The sequence below is a fragment of the Chanos chanos genome, chromosome 4 (genome assembly GCF_902362185.1).
Source record: "Chanos chanos chromosome 4, fChaCha1.1, whole genome shotgun sequence".
NCBI lineage: Eukaryota > Metazoa > Chordata > Actinopteri > Gonorynchiformes > Chanidae > Chanos > Chanos chanos.
Window position 1 is genome coordinate 11,717,565 of NC_044498.1, and position 12,842 is coordinate 11,730,406.

The 12,842-nt window shown below is 40.3% G+C and overlaps 1 protein-coding gene across 1 annotated transcript in view; it reads right to left on the bottom strand.

Moving 5' to 3' along the window:
- Positions 1 to 6,971, bottom strand: part of rbms1a (RNA binding motif, single stranded interacting protein 1a) — a 13,152-nt gene extending 6,181 nt beyond the window's left edge. Inside the window, exons 1-3 of the mRNA XM_030771046.1 lie at positions 6,721 to 6,971; positions 2,952 to 3,127; positions 29 to 87 (exon numbers count right to left, since the gene is read on the bottom strand). Of these exons, the coding sequence (XP_030626906.1) occupies positions 29 to 87; positions 2,952 to 3,127; positions 6,721 to 6,771 (286 nt within the window). The 5' untranslated portion in view covers positions 6,772 to 6,971. The remainder of the gene's footprint in view (positions 1 to 28; positions 88 to 2,951; positions 3,128 to 6,720) is intronic.
- Between the last annotated feature and the right edge of the window lie 5,871 nt (positions 6,972 to 12,842).

Consider the following 12,842-nt stretch of genomic DNA (forward strand, 5'->3'; position numbering starts at 1 on the left):
GAACAGAAATCAGAAACACTTCACAAACCTTTGCATTTGTTTGTTGTCTTATCCAGGATGGCTTTTGTTGATACAATTTTCCCATAGCTGTAAGAGAAAGATAACAGACAAGTTTGTGTTTAAGGTTAGTTGTGGATCAAAGAAAGAGTTTTTATGTGTGAAATGACATGGCAAAGCAAAACCATATATGTGTGACCTAACCACGAAACCATGCCACAGGAACCTAAGTCATCCGTGAGCGTAAAAACAAAGCCCACTTAAACCTTTCACACATCAGTGACATAAAAAAAGAAAAATACCCTCCAAAACCATAATTACTCCCATCAGGGGACACAAAGAGCGATGAGAAACTGAATGATCTTCACGCCAGGGGTGTTTTAGGGGTTCACAATGAGGCAGAAGAAGTTTAAAAATGACTGAGAGAGTATCAGCCAGAAACCTTTTATTAAAGCAAAAAAAAAATAAAAATCTCACTTTAAAGACATCCCTCCCCACGCTACTTTCGAGAATCACGAGTCAGTGAGAGAGTTAGCATCTGGAAACGTTTGATCTTAATAAATATGTATCATCAGCATCATAGCTTTAGGCTATTCAGCATTGTTCTGACGTTTACGCCGCTATATACTTTGAGAACATGCCGGGCTACGCTGCAAAACTGGGTCTCACGTCTTAGCTTTTCTTTAAAACCACCTTGGCAGTCTTTGCTCACGAGAGTCAGTGTTTGGGGCAGCTGGGTAAGAATGTCTGCGGGGGTCAAACACTTGACACTTTAAATCTGCAATATCAGTCTGACTGTTCAGACAATGTAGGTATGTGGCTCGAGGCAAATTGCAGGTGCTCCATGCCATAAAGGTATACACAGAGTGACGGAGAGTGAAAGACAGCTGCAGACAAGAGGAACTCCTCCATCGTCAGCGAGAGAATGTGGGATGACAGACCAGCAGAGAACAGGGTGAGTGTGTTTCTCTAGGGACAATACCCGCAAAACGGAGGGGAGGGGAAACGAAAGCAAGAAAAATCTCTCCGCATTTCTGCCGCAACTGATTTATTTATAGTTTCTTCTCTTGAAGGATCTACACAATAAGAGTAATGAGAAGTCTGACAGCGGCACTGACTGAAAGATTGATATGTTTCATGTTATTTCAAACCTAGATTCTGATTTAAGCTGTTTAGGAGAGTACACGCTTGTAATCATCGAGTATGTTTTTAGGGGAATTCTTAACATATTTTTTTTTTTCTGTTTTATTCAAATATCTGTATCTTGGGAGAATATCCCTGTGGCTATGCTAAACAGAGGTTTGATTTAACATAGAGAATAACATTAAAAGCACATTATTTAAAAAAAAAAATCTCTCTGAACTCAGCAAAGAAACAGCAACAAAAATTCCTCAATAGCCTATACTGGGACAAAAAAGGAAATACGAGAGCCAATGACATTTCATACAGAAATCACATGACTGTACCACACAGGGGCCCCCATGACCTTGGCCTTGACCCTGGGTTGTTAGAGAGGCTATGTTTCCTGTGCTAACAGCAGTCGATCTGCTCAGCTTTATACCCCCTCCGCAAATATCACCCTGATTTCCCAAAGCACATTAAGAGAAATCCTCTATGCTAAAACACCTCTCAGTGACTAGGAAAACACATCTCCGACAATGCTTTAACAGTTAACAAACGTAAATCTCTATTTTATATAATGAGGATGTAGATACTATCAACCGACAAGCAGATGTCACCATTCTTTTTAATACCTGCCAAAAGAGAAGAGATGGAATTAAAGAAACAAGAACGTTGTTCTCTGGCTTTTGCCCTCTAACTGCACCTCTGACCTTAAGTAAACCTTAAGCCATCAAAGCCGCGAGGATTATGGGAGCTTGCTAAGTGACTCACAGAATCAATTTCAGGAATAACTATGCCAATGGCTCTGTTCCCAAAAGCAGGGTGGGATAAAGTTAACTCAGGATGGGAATGCTTCATCTAAACACACATGGGGCTGGAGTAACAACTCCACCCATGCATATGCACGCACACACACACACACATATAAGCCCAATCACTCCATGGATTTGAGGTTATTTTTTACATGGAAACTTTGGGGGGGGGGAAAAAACACAACATGAAAAGCCCTTAAATATCTGTCTACAAACCCTTAAATATGCATCATCGACGATTTCTTGCTTTAACTGTTTACTACTTATTTGGCAGAATAACCAACGCACTAGTCTCATTTATCAATCCACAAGGACCAGATTGCTGTTTGGGAAAACGAACCTCAGTCTGACCTTTTTACCTTAACACTCCTCTGATCACAATTTATAATTATCCACTGTTAACATCTGAAATTTTCAGTAAAGCTTAACCTCTCAATTTAATTTCACATCTTGTTAAACCTGTGTTCATGTCAGGACACGGTTTAGAAACAGCTGAATGAAAACAGCTGCATTTGTCATGGGTAACACGGTTGAATTGACTTCCCATGTAAACCAGTCACGCCTGTAGCCAAAGGCCTGAGTGCAAGACAGGAGGATAACTGTGCCTATGGCATTGCCTGAACAAGTCCTTGCCCTCAGATTTATACAGTATATCAACTCTAACACACTTACGTTGCTTAATGCTTACATTGTTATCAGAGCCAAATGTTCTTTGGATAGAACAACTGAAGAGATATGTTCTCAAGATAAATGGATTTCAACAGACAGCTTGGTGATGATGATATTGTGCAAAACAGGGATTTTGTATCTTGCTAAAAACTAATTTGTAAGTAAATTATAAAAGTACACTAAAATTCTGAGTAATAAAAGCAGCTAGTAATCACTCACACTGCTGTGTTTCAACAAAATTCAGACATTGGATAAAGCACATCGTCTAAGGCAATGATAAATCATAAATCTATATTCGGTTGACAGAATCAACATTACTCTTCATCTCTGACAGTGATGGAGTGTACTTACGGCTGGCAGAGTTTAACCAGGTCATGATCAGTGGTTGCTGGGGGTAAGCCACGGATGTAGAGGTTGGTTTTGCTGAGTTGCTCCCAGCCAGTCGTACTGCTGCTGCTGCTGCTGCTGTTATTGGTGCTGCTATTGGTGCTTGGGCTGGACGGAGCCATAGGAAGAGAGGGCGGAGGCTGCCATGACAACATAAAAGCAGTTAACCGACATAATGACCAGAGCAAATGAATCACTTATCGCATTTAGCTGGAGTCTGCTAACACACAGATATGTTATTATGCGAGGTCTAAAAAAGTAGGCAAAATGTTCTGCATTTACTCATAGTCTTTTATTTTTCTATTTCACGTCAATTTAGTTTCTAAATAGAGATATCACAGCAGTGACCCTACACAAACGAGCCACCTTTTAGCCTCCTTACCCTACATTCTCTGACATAAGAATATTCATAAAATCATTCTCCTAAAAGTCACCGCACGCCGCCACCCCCCCACCCCTCCCTCCCCGTTCTTTTTCTACTGGGGTAACGCCCCGGTATGCTGGAATGTTTACATCTCCGTTCCAAAGGCATGCTTCAAGTTTACCAGTATCCCGTTAAACTGGATTGTTCACACACGTGCCAAAACAGGCCATTCATTCACCAAACTGTGCTTCATGATTCACAAAAGATGAAACGAGGCCTTATCTGCTGAACACGCTGTGCCTGAACTCATTCGTTCAACGACCGCTCTCTATAGCTTCAATCTGCATCAGTCATTTTCCACTATAAGGTTCTAAATGGACTCATGTCACATCTCCATCATTTCTCTGCAGATGAATCTGACAATGACTTGATGCAACCGAAAATCCCCTCTCTAATTTTGGTAACATGGATAACAAAGGAAGACTTGTGGGGTGCCAAACCCTTTTATGTTTTGTTTATGACTTTATTTAAGGTGGGGCAAAAAAAATATACTATTTCTCTGGAAACTTTTATGGAGGCTTGGTCACTGTATGGTATTCATTAACGTTTGGGTCAAGTTGGAATGACTCAGTGTATCCTTCCAGAAATCCTCCCCCAGAAGAGCTAAAAGCCATGGTGGGAGGAAAAGGGAAGGAATTTTTGGGAAAAGTCACATGACGTAGGAGACTGCTGGGAGAGAGGAAGTGTGGGCCTCCCAGACACTGCACACATTTTCGGAGAGAGCCAGACCACAGCCCACATCACTGAGTCACTTCCTGTCTCTGAGTCATTCATTAAAACAGCTCCCATTCCACAAAGCCCTCTCTTCACACATAAAATGGCCGCCGATAAAACATCCTTCATCTAGCGTTTAAAAAAAAAAAAAAAAGGGATCCTGAGACAGCACGTATAAGATGTACCGCACAACCGCTTCTCATTTATCTGTGAATACCAAACAAAATATGACGACCCCCCCAAAAAATGAACCGTTTCTGACAAAGAGAGACAAAGTAAGAGAGAGGAAGAGAGGGAGGGAGACCAAGACAGAAAGATATAGAGATAGATAAATAGAGAGAGCGAGAGAGAGAGAGAGAGAGAGAGAGAGAGAGTAAGAGGGGAGAGAGAGAGTGTATGTGTGGGCGTATGTGCAAGGACATGAGATCACATGAAAAAGGCCACCTGAATGTGGCTTGATGAGGCTGAGTAAGCATCCTCATTGTGCGCTCTAACACACTGACCCATTTTTGCAAGAGCAGCACACACACTCTTGTGCACTCAGGTGAATATGAACACAGTCTCCAGGGCTTACAAACGCCTGCAAAGTAATCAAGAAAAAAGCCCAAGAACTCAAAAGACTCAGGAAATGTCCTCACAAACATATGTGTCATCATTGAGAAAACACAAATAACGCTGAATTGCACACAGAATGAAGCTTGAACAGATTTGCGGCAAAAATCTTTTCTTTTTTCCCCCAATTTTGCTCTAATATTGACTGACAATAGGCTGATTGACAGATACAGAGATGATATCTTACACTTTAACCAATGAGGTAACTGACAGTGAAGACACTATGGACAAACCTGGCCTGACGTCCACTGGGGAAGGGTTTGATAAGAAAAATTATTGACATCACATTTTGCTATTATCTCCTGCTTTCCCCTTCTATGTCCATACAGTATGTCTATCTTTACATGGTTCTATTTTTCCCTTGAAGCTTGAGATAAGCACTATAAGAATGAAAAAGTAACTGTCAGGGGGAAGGTGCAAAAGGAAGGTGAGAGGGTAAAAAAAAGAAAATGCAGAAAAAATGTGTGTATGTGTTAGAGAGAGGAACAGAGAGAGAGAGAGAGAGCCTGAAGCCAATAGGTCAACATAAGAGAGTGAGAGAGAGAGAGAGAGAGAGAGAGGGGGAGAGAGAGAGAGAGAGAGAGAGAGAGAGAGAGAGAGAGAGAGAAAGCGCAATAGAGGGAGAGATCAAATTCAGTCTCCCAGCCATCTTTCATGCGTTGGCGTGTCCCCTGAGACAGAAGCTATGTGGTGCAGTCATTTTGGACCATATGGTTTCTGTAAACTGTGAAATCCTGGAGTCCCATTAACCTCTGCTAGCCTACATCGTGCTCATCAATCTGTAAAATGTAACATGGGTTATGATGCAAATATTTGAGTGTGTATGCGTCAATAGACATATCCATTGTTATATCGGTGTTGTAACCCATGATGAAGTCGCAGCACTTTTAGATGTTACTCGTGAACACGCCTGCCGTTTTGATGATGTGAAAAAAACCCTTTGTCTTTACTTGTCATATCATTGATTCCATATTCACTCTGACACAACAAAAAACTTTCCAGAAACTTGATGGATAAAATACTGTCAACAACCACTGTCCTTCTAAATATCCTCCACTGCCCTTACTCCTTACAGGCCACACCCTTGGCTTCTCCAGTCTAGCAACTGCTTTACTATCAACTCATGAATATGCATGACCCTCAGGTTTTCTGCACTCATACCCTTGAGTATGCATGCAGGAGTTGCCAAGGAGGTGAGTTAATCTCCCCGAATCACAAATTCCATTCATTATCTTTAATTGAGGCTTCTGGCGATCACAGTCAAACAACTATTTGAAAAAGATGTTTAGATTGTCCCAATGCTATCTAATCATCTCTCAGGAGGAACAGCCATACCAAATCAAATGACATTGGTTGTGCGCGTCACCTGGTGATAAATCCTAAGACGCACTAAAACATATCTCGCTCGTATATGTCCCTGATAGGAAAAATAACGTCATTATAACAGTTAACATTTCCGTAGTATTGTTGTATTACACTGGGCTGCAGTAACAGAGATGAAACAGCTAACTATTAGCAATACAGTCCATCCGTTTACCACAACACTCCTTAAAGGACAACGTTTACCTACGGTGGGCTATCGCTTTACTCATTCTACACACAGTAGACAAATAATACTCTTTATGTGAAAACACACTGACTAACGTCCGTGCTGTGGGTACATGCGGCCACAATAATAGCTAAAGAGACAGAGACAAGAGAGCAAATTTATTTATAAGTCTGCAATTCTACGCAACTTTTATTGGATAGAATGATTGCTAAGATCAAATTTATTATTGTACTATATCTGATAATGTATGGCCTAATTGTTGTGAATTTTGGTTTTTAATCTATATAAGCAGAAGGAATATTTTATACATCATACAGAACAGCGGTTGGACAATCTAAATTCTGTCCTATCTAATTGACGGACAACTGATACCTAACTGTAAGGGACATACTTTCCGGGCAGTTTTAACATCGCGATAGGTCTGTTTTTCTTACCTGTTTTCGATATGGGGTCCTCACTGGGTTGGCAGTGTTTGCAAAGATCATCCTTAAATCCCTTAGTCCTCCGATTCAATGGTGAAGCCAAAAATATTTTCAGATAGAGAACATACAATCGATATTACTGCTATGGCCAGAGTTGTCAGTCTTCCACATTGCAAAGTGTACTGAAGACTTTAGATCGCCCTCTTACTGATCCGTACTAAAATGAGTCCGAGTTGCCACTAAAATACTCTCTTCACCGAAGATTGCAGTATCGGGGGTTTATTCCCACCCAGGGCCGTCCGAGCAGTTTCGATAAATCGTCTGGTTCATTGATCTTCGCTCTGTTGCCCGCAGCAAAGACCCACCTACTGGGTAAACGTCCATTTTGCTGTCTATCCACAGGGTAAACGGAAGCCGCAAAAACATTTGTTATTACGTAAGACAGTCAAATCGATCATCGTGGAACGAATAGTAACTTCTCTGAGGTAAATAAACAACGTGAAATATGAGTAGCACGTGAACGAAGAAGAATATAAAAACAAATGAACACATATCAAGAAGGCACTTTAAGGTATCGCCCCTATGAAATGTTTTTGGTTTAATCCAACATGCATACCACACATTCCACAAACCAACCATCAGATCCCATTTACAATACACAGAAATGTACAGCAGGCCGTAAGGTCTGTCCCATTCTGATAATTTTTCTTTTCTTTTTTTTTTTTACCGCATATTTGCCTGACGTTTAATATTCAACGCGAGGGCTTTTGGCATATTAACGCTTTCTTGGCGATACTGAACAAAGTCAATTAGGGCAGCTATTTAAAATTAATAACCTTTTAAAGACAGATTCTGTAGTAAGTGTGTTTTTGTGTTTGGTGTGGCAAAAAAAAGGTAAATTTCACTTACCACAGTCATAAAGCCGACTGTAATAATAGACAGGGAGAGGAGCCTGGGGCCAGGCTTATCTATCCATTCATATGATAATGTCCTTCTGTAATCACATTTCACACTACTTTTATTAAGACTGACTGAAGCTTTGGTGTTCAGTGTTCTTTAACTGTATTTATGCTAGAGCTGTAGCAGAAGGATTTCATCCTTAAATTCTGAGCACAGAGCATATACTGTACAACTGTCAATTTAAATGTAAATGTAAGCACTATGAGGGAAAATTCTTTCTTCATTTGGTGTTGGTTAGAGCATGATTACTAGGAACATATTCATATATTCATTATTTTTAAACCTCATTTGGAAATAGATGCAAATTAAGTAACGGGTGTAAATAATTGAATGTTGCACGCTCAATGCAAATATGTCCTCTATGTTTGGATCAGAGCTGATCAAATGAGCCACCGATTATTTAATATTCAAAACCTCTGAGTAACTGACAAATAAAGCAGAACAAAAGTCAAGCATGCATTTCATTGATCCCGTGTATCATTCACAGAAACTCTTGTGAGGGGGAGTCGCTGTGCTGTGCTGTGCTGTTAGTTTAATCACATCTCTGGGACCTGCTAGCCCATGTCCCTGAGGCAGAACATGTGCGGTGCTCACGGCCAATGAAGGGCAGAGTTTAGTGGGGCACAAATGGTCATGAGCAAGGCAGTGGAGGAGGTGGGGGAGGGGAAAATAGTCAGAGCAGGGCCACACAGAAATCCCAGTCCGATGCACGCTCTGGGATGGAGGGGATGGGAGAATGAAGTAATAGGAGGGGTAATTACCATTCCATCAAGTCTTACATGCCTACATGTAAGATTCTATTCTTGATTCCATTAGTTCTGGATTCTACATTCTTGATTCTAATAGGGTTTTTTTTTTTTTTTTTTTTTTTAGCCAGGCGTAATTTCTGTTCTGTTTTGAACATGACATGTTTAGAGCTCAGTACTGTTGGCTCTTGAGGATCTGTGAAGAACAGATGACCAGTGAAGCTTCATAGTATTTCACTTGCATAATTATCAGAGCAATAACATCATTGATTTTTATCATCATGTGCAGCCTAAATGGCTTCGTAGCATAACTTATTTTTTTGTCAGTTACATGTATTATCTTATGAACGCAAGACATGAGTTTTGTGGAGCGATAGTAATTATGCAGATGACCATTTCCTTCTCATAAGAATATCAAAATTAGGTGATCCAAATTCAGGTGACAAAAAGGCATGTATCTTTCCTGAGGAAAGCATCACCCAGATGACACTGGAAAACAACCGTGTCTTTACTATTGTTTGTTAAATGTTTATTGTCAAAGCTTTAAAAAAAAAAAAAATGCATACTATGTAAAAAAAAAAACCCAGCCGTACTTTGAGGCTATGCAAGTCAAAAATATTCTAATTTCATTCTGAGGACAAAACAAAACAAAACTATGACTTCTATTTTATGCCTAGTCATCCTGATAGAGAGACAGACATTTTCTTTCACTTTCAAAGCCAGGTGGCATTATCATCCATTCAAGCTTTTCGATATCGGAGATCTTCTCGGAGAAGCCTCTTCGGGTCTTCATGTCAAGCATGTATGGACTCTGAGAAAAGAAATCCCCTGTCTCTACTTTCTACTTCTCTGGGGCCATGGACACGACATCACTCTCAACACTAAAGGTCACTAAGAATAAGGGCCTGAGGTCTGGAGGGTGAAAAGAGTAAAACCAGAAGGTCAATGTGGGAGCATAGGACAGAGACAGAGGGGAGGGGCTTAGCTATAATTGTTACATCATCATCATTGTCTCTGTGATCTCGTTGTAACAGCTTATAATTTGCTGCTGTGATTTGTGGCTTATAAATGTATTACTACAGTTATTGACACTCATGGACTATCATTCCTGAAATAAAGTTCAGGTGAGAGTCTTGCATGAGATTGTTGAGATTTGAATTAAATTAGCTGACTGAAATACAAAGGGGGGGGGGGGCGAAAGAGAGAGAGAGAGAGCGAGAGTGAGAGAGCGAGAGAGGTCAGTTAGTGAAAGGCTCAGAGACCACAGGGAGTGTGGTTTCAGATTGTGCTCTGTGAAAAGCTGAATGAAAAGCTGCCTGTGAATCTGCTGGCTGTGCACTTACATCTCTTTCTTCTGCCATGTGCCTTTTGTTGTGGAGTCCTTGTGGAAAGGTTAGACATATTTCAGGTTTATTTGCTGAAATTAAATAATAAAGAAAAAAACATTCAAATATTTTCAAAATGAACCAGTTGTTTTAATTTTATACAGTTTCTCTTCTGGCAGAACTTCTTATTTGCTTTTTGCACTTTGTTTTTATCCTGCACCCTTCATAATTACCGTCTTTTTTTGTTTGGTCTCTTGCTTCCTCTGCAAGGCCTTTTGCATTGAAGACTTTTTTTCATCTCGTCTCTTTAGTGATGGGTTTGTACCTTCCTTTTATTCAGATTCAATTTTTCATTGCACTTATACATTCACAATCACACTTAAACACACACACACACACACACACACACACAGACACACACACACACACACAGAGCAGTTATTGCCTCCCAGCTATTCAGTCATTTCCTGGCCAAAGGTCATGTGCCAGGACATTTTTTACAGACCTTCTCTCCCCCCGCTTCTCTCTCTCTCTCTCTCTCTCTCTCTCTCTCTCTCTCTCTCTCTCTCTTTCTCTCTTTCTCTCTTTCACTCTCTCTTTTTCACTCACAGAAATGCAGAACAGAGCTGGGCCAGGGTGCGTGAACTGATGCTGTTGCCAGGCAACAATCCAAACTTTCAGAGTAAACATTGTGGCAGTTTTTTTTCCAGCCCAGACTTCGTTTTTGCATCCTTTGTTCATGTAATCACACACCAGTCATTGGTTTTCTATAAGACGTTAATGAGGCTTATAAAACAACAGGTACAACATTTCCAGAGGTGAGAATGATCTAATAGGAGTGGAATTAATAGATACTTCATGAAGTACTGAACCTACAGACTGAAAGCTTCACACACTTCTCCTTCAGCAAATGTTAAAGTTTGTAATGCCATTTCCATGCCGACGTCAGACCCCGCAATGATTCATAACTAAACATACACACACACGCATACATTCACATACACATGTAAATACATGCAAACGTAGTCTGTAGTGCATATGTGAAAATGGCTATATTCTCTCTCTCTCTCTCTCTCTCTCTCTCTCTCTCTCTCTCCCCTTCTCTCTTTTCTCACACTCCACCTCTCAAAATGCTGAAAGCTTTATTGCATGAAAAGTACACAAAACCCAAATTTAATCACTTTCCATCTCTTCTGAAACCTGAGTGGGAGAGCCCACTTATGCACATGAGCTTTGACATTGTAAAGGTGTTTTAAACGTCTAGTTATGATACGTGCATCTATTCCCCATGACACCTTTGTTGGAGCTATTCAGTGAATGGTAAGCATAGTAACATTAGAAAAGACAGGCAACAGATGAAGCGGTGAGCTAAATCATGGAGAACCATTCTGTAGTAAAGCCTGGACAGTTTGAACATCCATATCCACCCCTCATTGTACGTGCTTTAAAGTCTGCAGTTTGGCATCATGTTTACTGCGAGTGAGCGTGATCTTCAGAGCAGACACGCGCTACACCATTAAAAATAAACTCAAAAAGTGCCTGCTTCCTGTGTTGCTCAAGCAGACATGCGCTTTTTTTTTTTTTTTTTTTTTCAATATTACAAAACTGAGCGGATGCTCAGCGTTTTAGTTGCTAGGTGTTTTCCAAGCTCTAGTACAGTAGAAGGGGTCTGAGCTTTTGCTTTGTCTCCAAATTTAGCTTTTTAAACATGTTCCTAAAATCAATACGATCAATAGAAAAGTGTGTCCGGATCTCTCTACTTTGGGGCAAGGCTGTAAAACAGGGCATATCATTCATACCGGCAGTAAAAACATGAGTCTTAACATTGTGCCTCATCCATTATTCAACATGGGAAAATTAACCATATGTCCCTTCATTAAATCCTTCTCTAAGCCTGGGCCTTTCATTCACTCATTTACAGGCTGAAAGTGTATAGTGGAGTGCATCGTACGCACAGTCATCGTCAAAGATTAACGCACACATATCTCTCTCTCTTATTTTTTTTTTCTCTCCCTTCTTTTTATCTTTATGTGTCATGCTACGGTTTTTATTGTGTGACGTACAGACCAGTGACTTTGAGGGATTCTCCCAATGCTATATTCTGCTCTATGGCATTAAATATACATGAGCTTTAATGGTGGATCCAAAGGCTCTATTTGAGCAGTTGTTAAGCCATGTGGAGTCCACGGAGCTAGGCATTTCAGTTCATTTACAGCGAAGAACGCACACTCCGTCATCAAAAAAAAAAAAAAAAAGCAGTTGGTGATGCTCGTTGACAATGCTGCTGAAGGACATTTAAGGACATACAGGTCTCTTTTTTCTGAAAGAGTATATTTAAAGTACAAATGCACGCGCATGCTTTTTTTTTTTTTTTTTTTTTTGCTTTTAAATAATTTTTAGATGTTACAGTTTATTTATTTATTTATTGCAATTTTTTAATGCATGATTTTTTTTTGTCATTTCCAAATCTGTATTTTAGTTTAAAAGGTTATGTGAATATCACGTAAGTCTTATTCTCTGTGATTCTGACTTACTGTCTGTGTCTCATAACTCATTCTGCCTAATGCATGAACGGGCTACACCACGCCCTCCATCGCTCTTATCTGCCCACAGAGCAACAAAGATGCACACACACACACACACACACACACACACACACTCACAAACACATTCTCCATCACCTTAACGAAAGACCCACCCAAAACCCAAAAACCTCAAGAAGGTTTCAAATTCTTTAAAAAAAAAAACACTATATAACTATTACCTCGCCATGTGACTCTACTTCATTAAAAGCTTATCATTTATTCTATATTGAGAGATATAACAGTTAGCTGTAGATTTGCTCAAAGTATTGGCATTTAAATGGCTCTGTCTTACAGATCAAAGCCCTCAGGTATGTTGGAGTGTAAGCCTTGTTTCCCCTTTGGTGTCTTTCCGGGGTCCCTTCCTGTAACATGATCTGGACATTTTCTTCACATTCCTGGAATACCCCTTCTCCCCCCCCCACCCCCTCTCAAATACACATACAGAGGGAGTCCACTCGTGGCCCTGAGTTGGAGATGCTGCATAGACCAGGGAAAATTAAAAAGGAAGAAACGTGAGT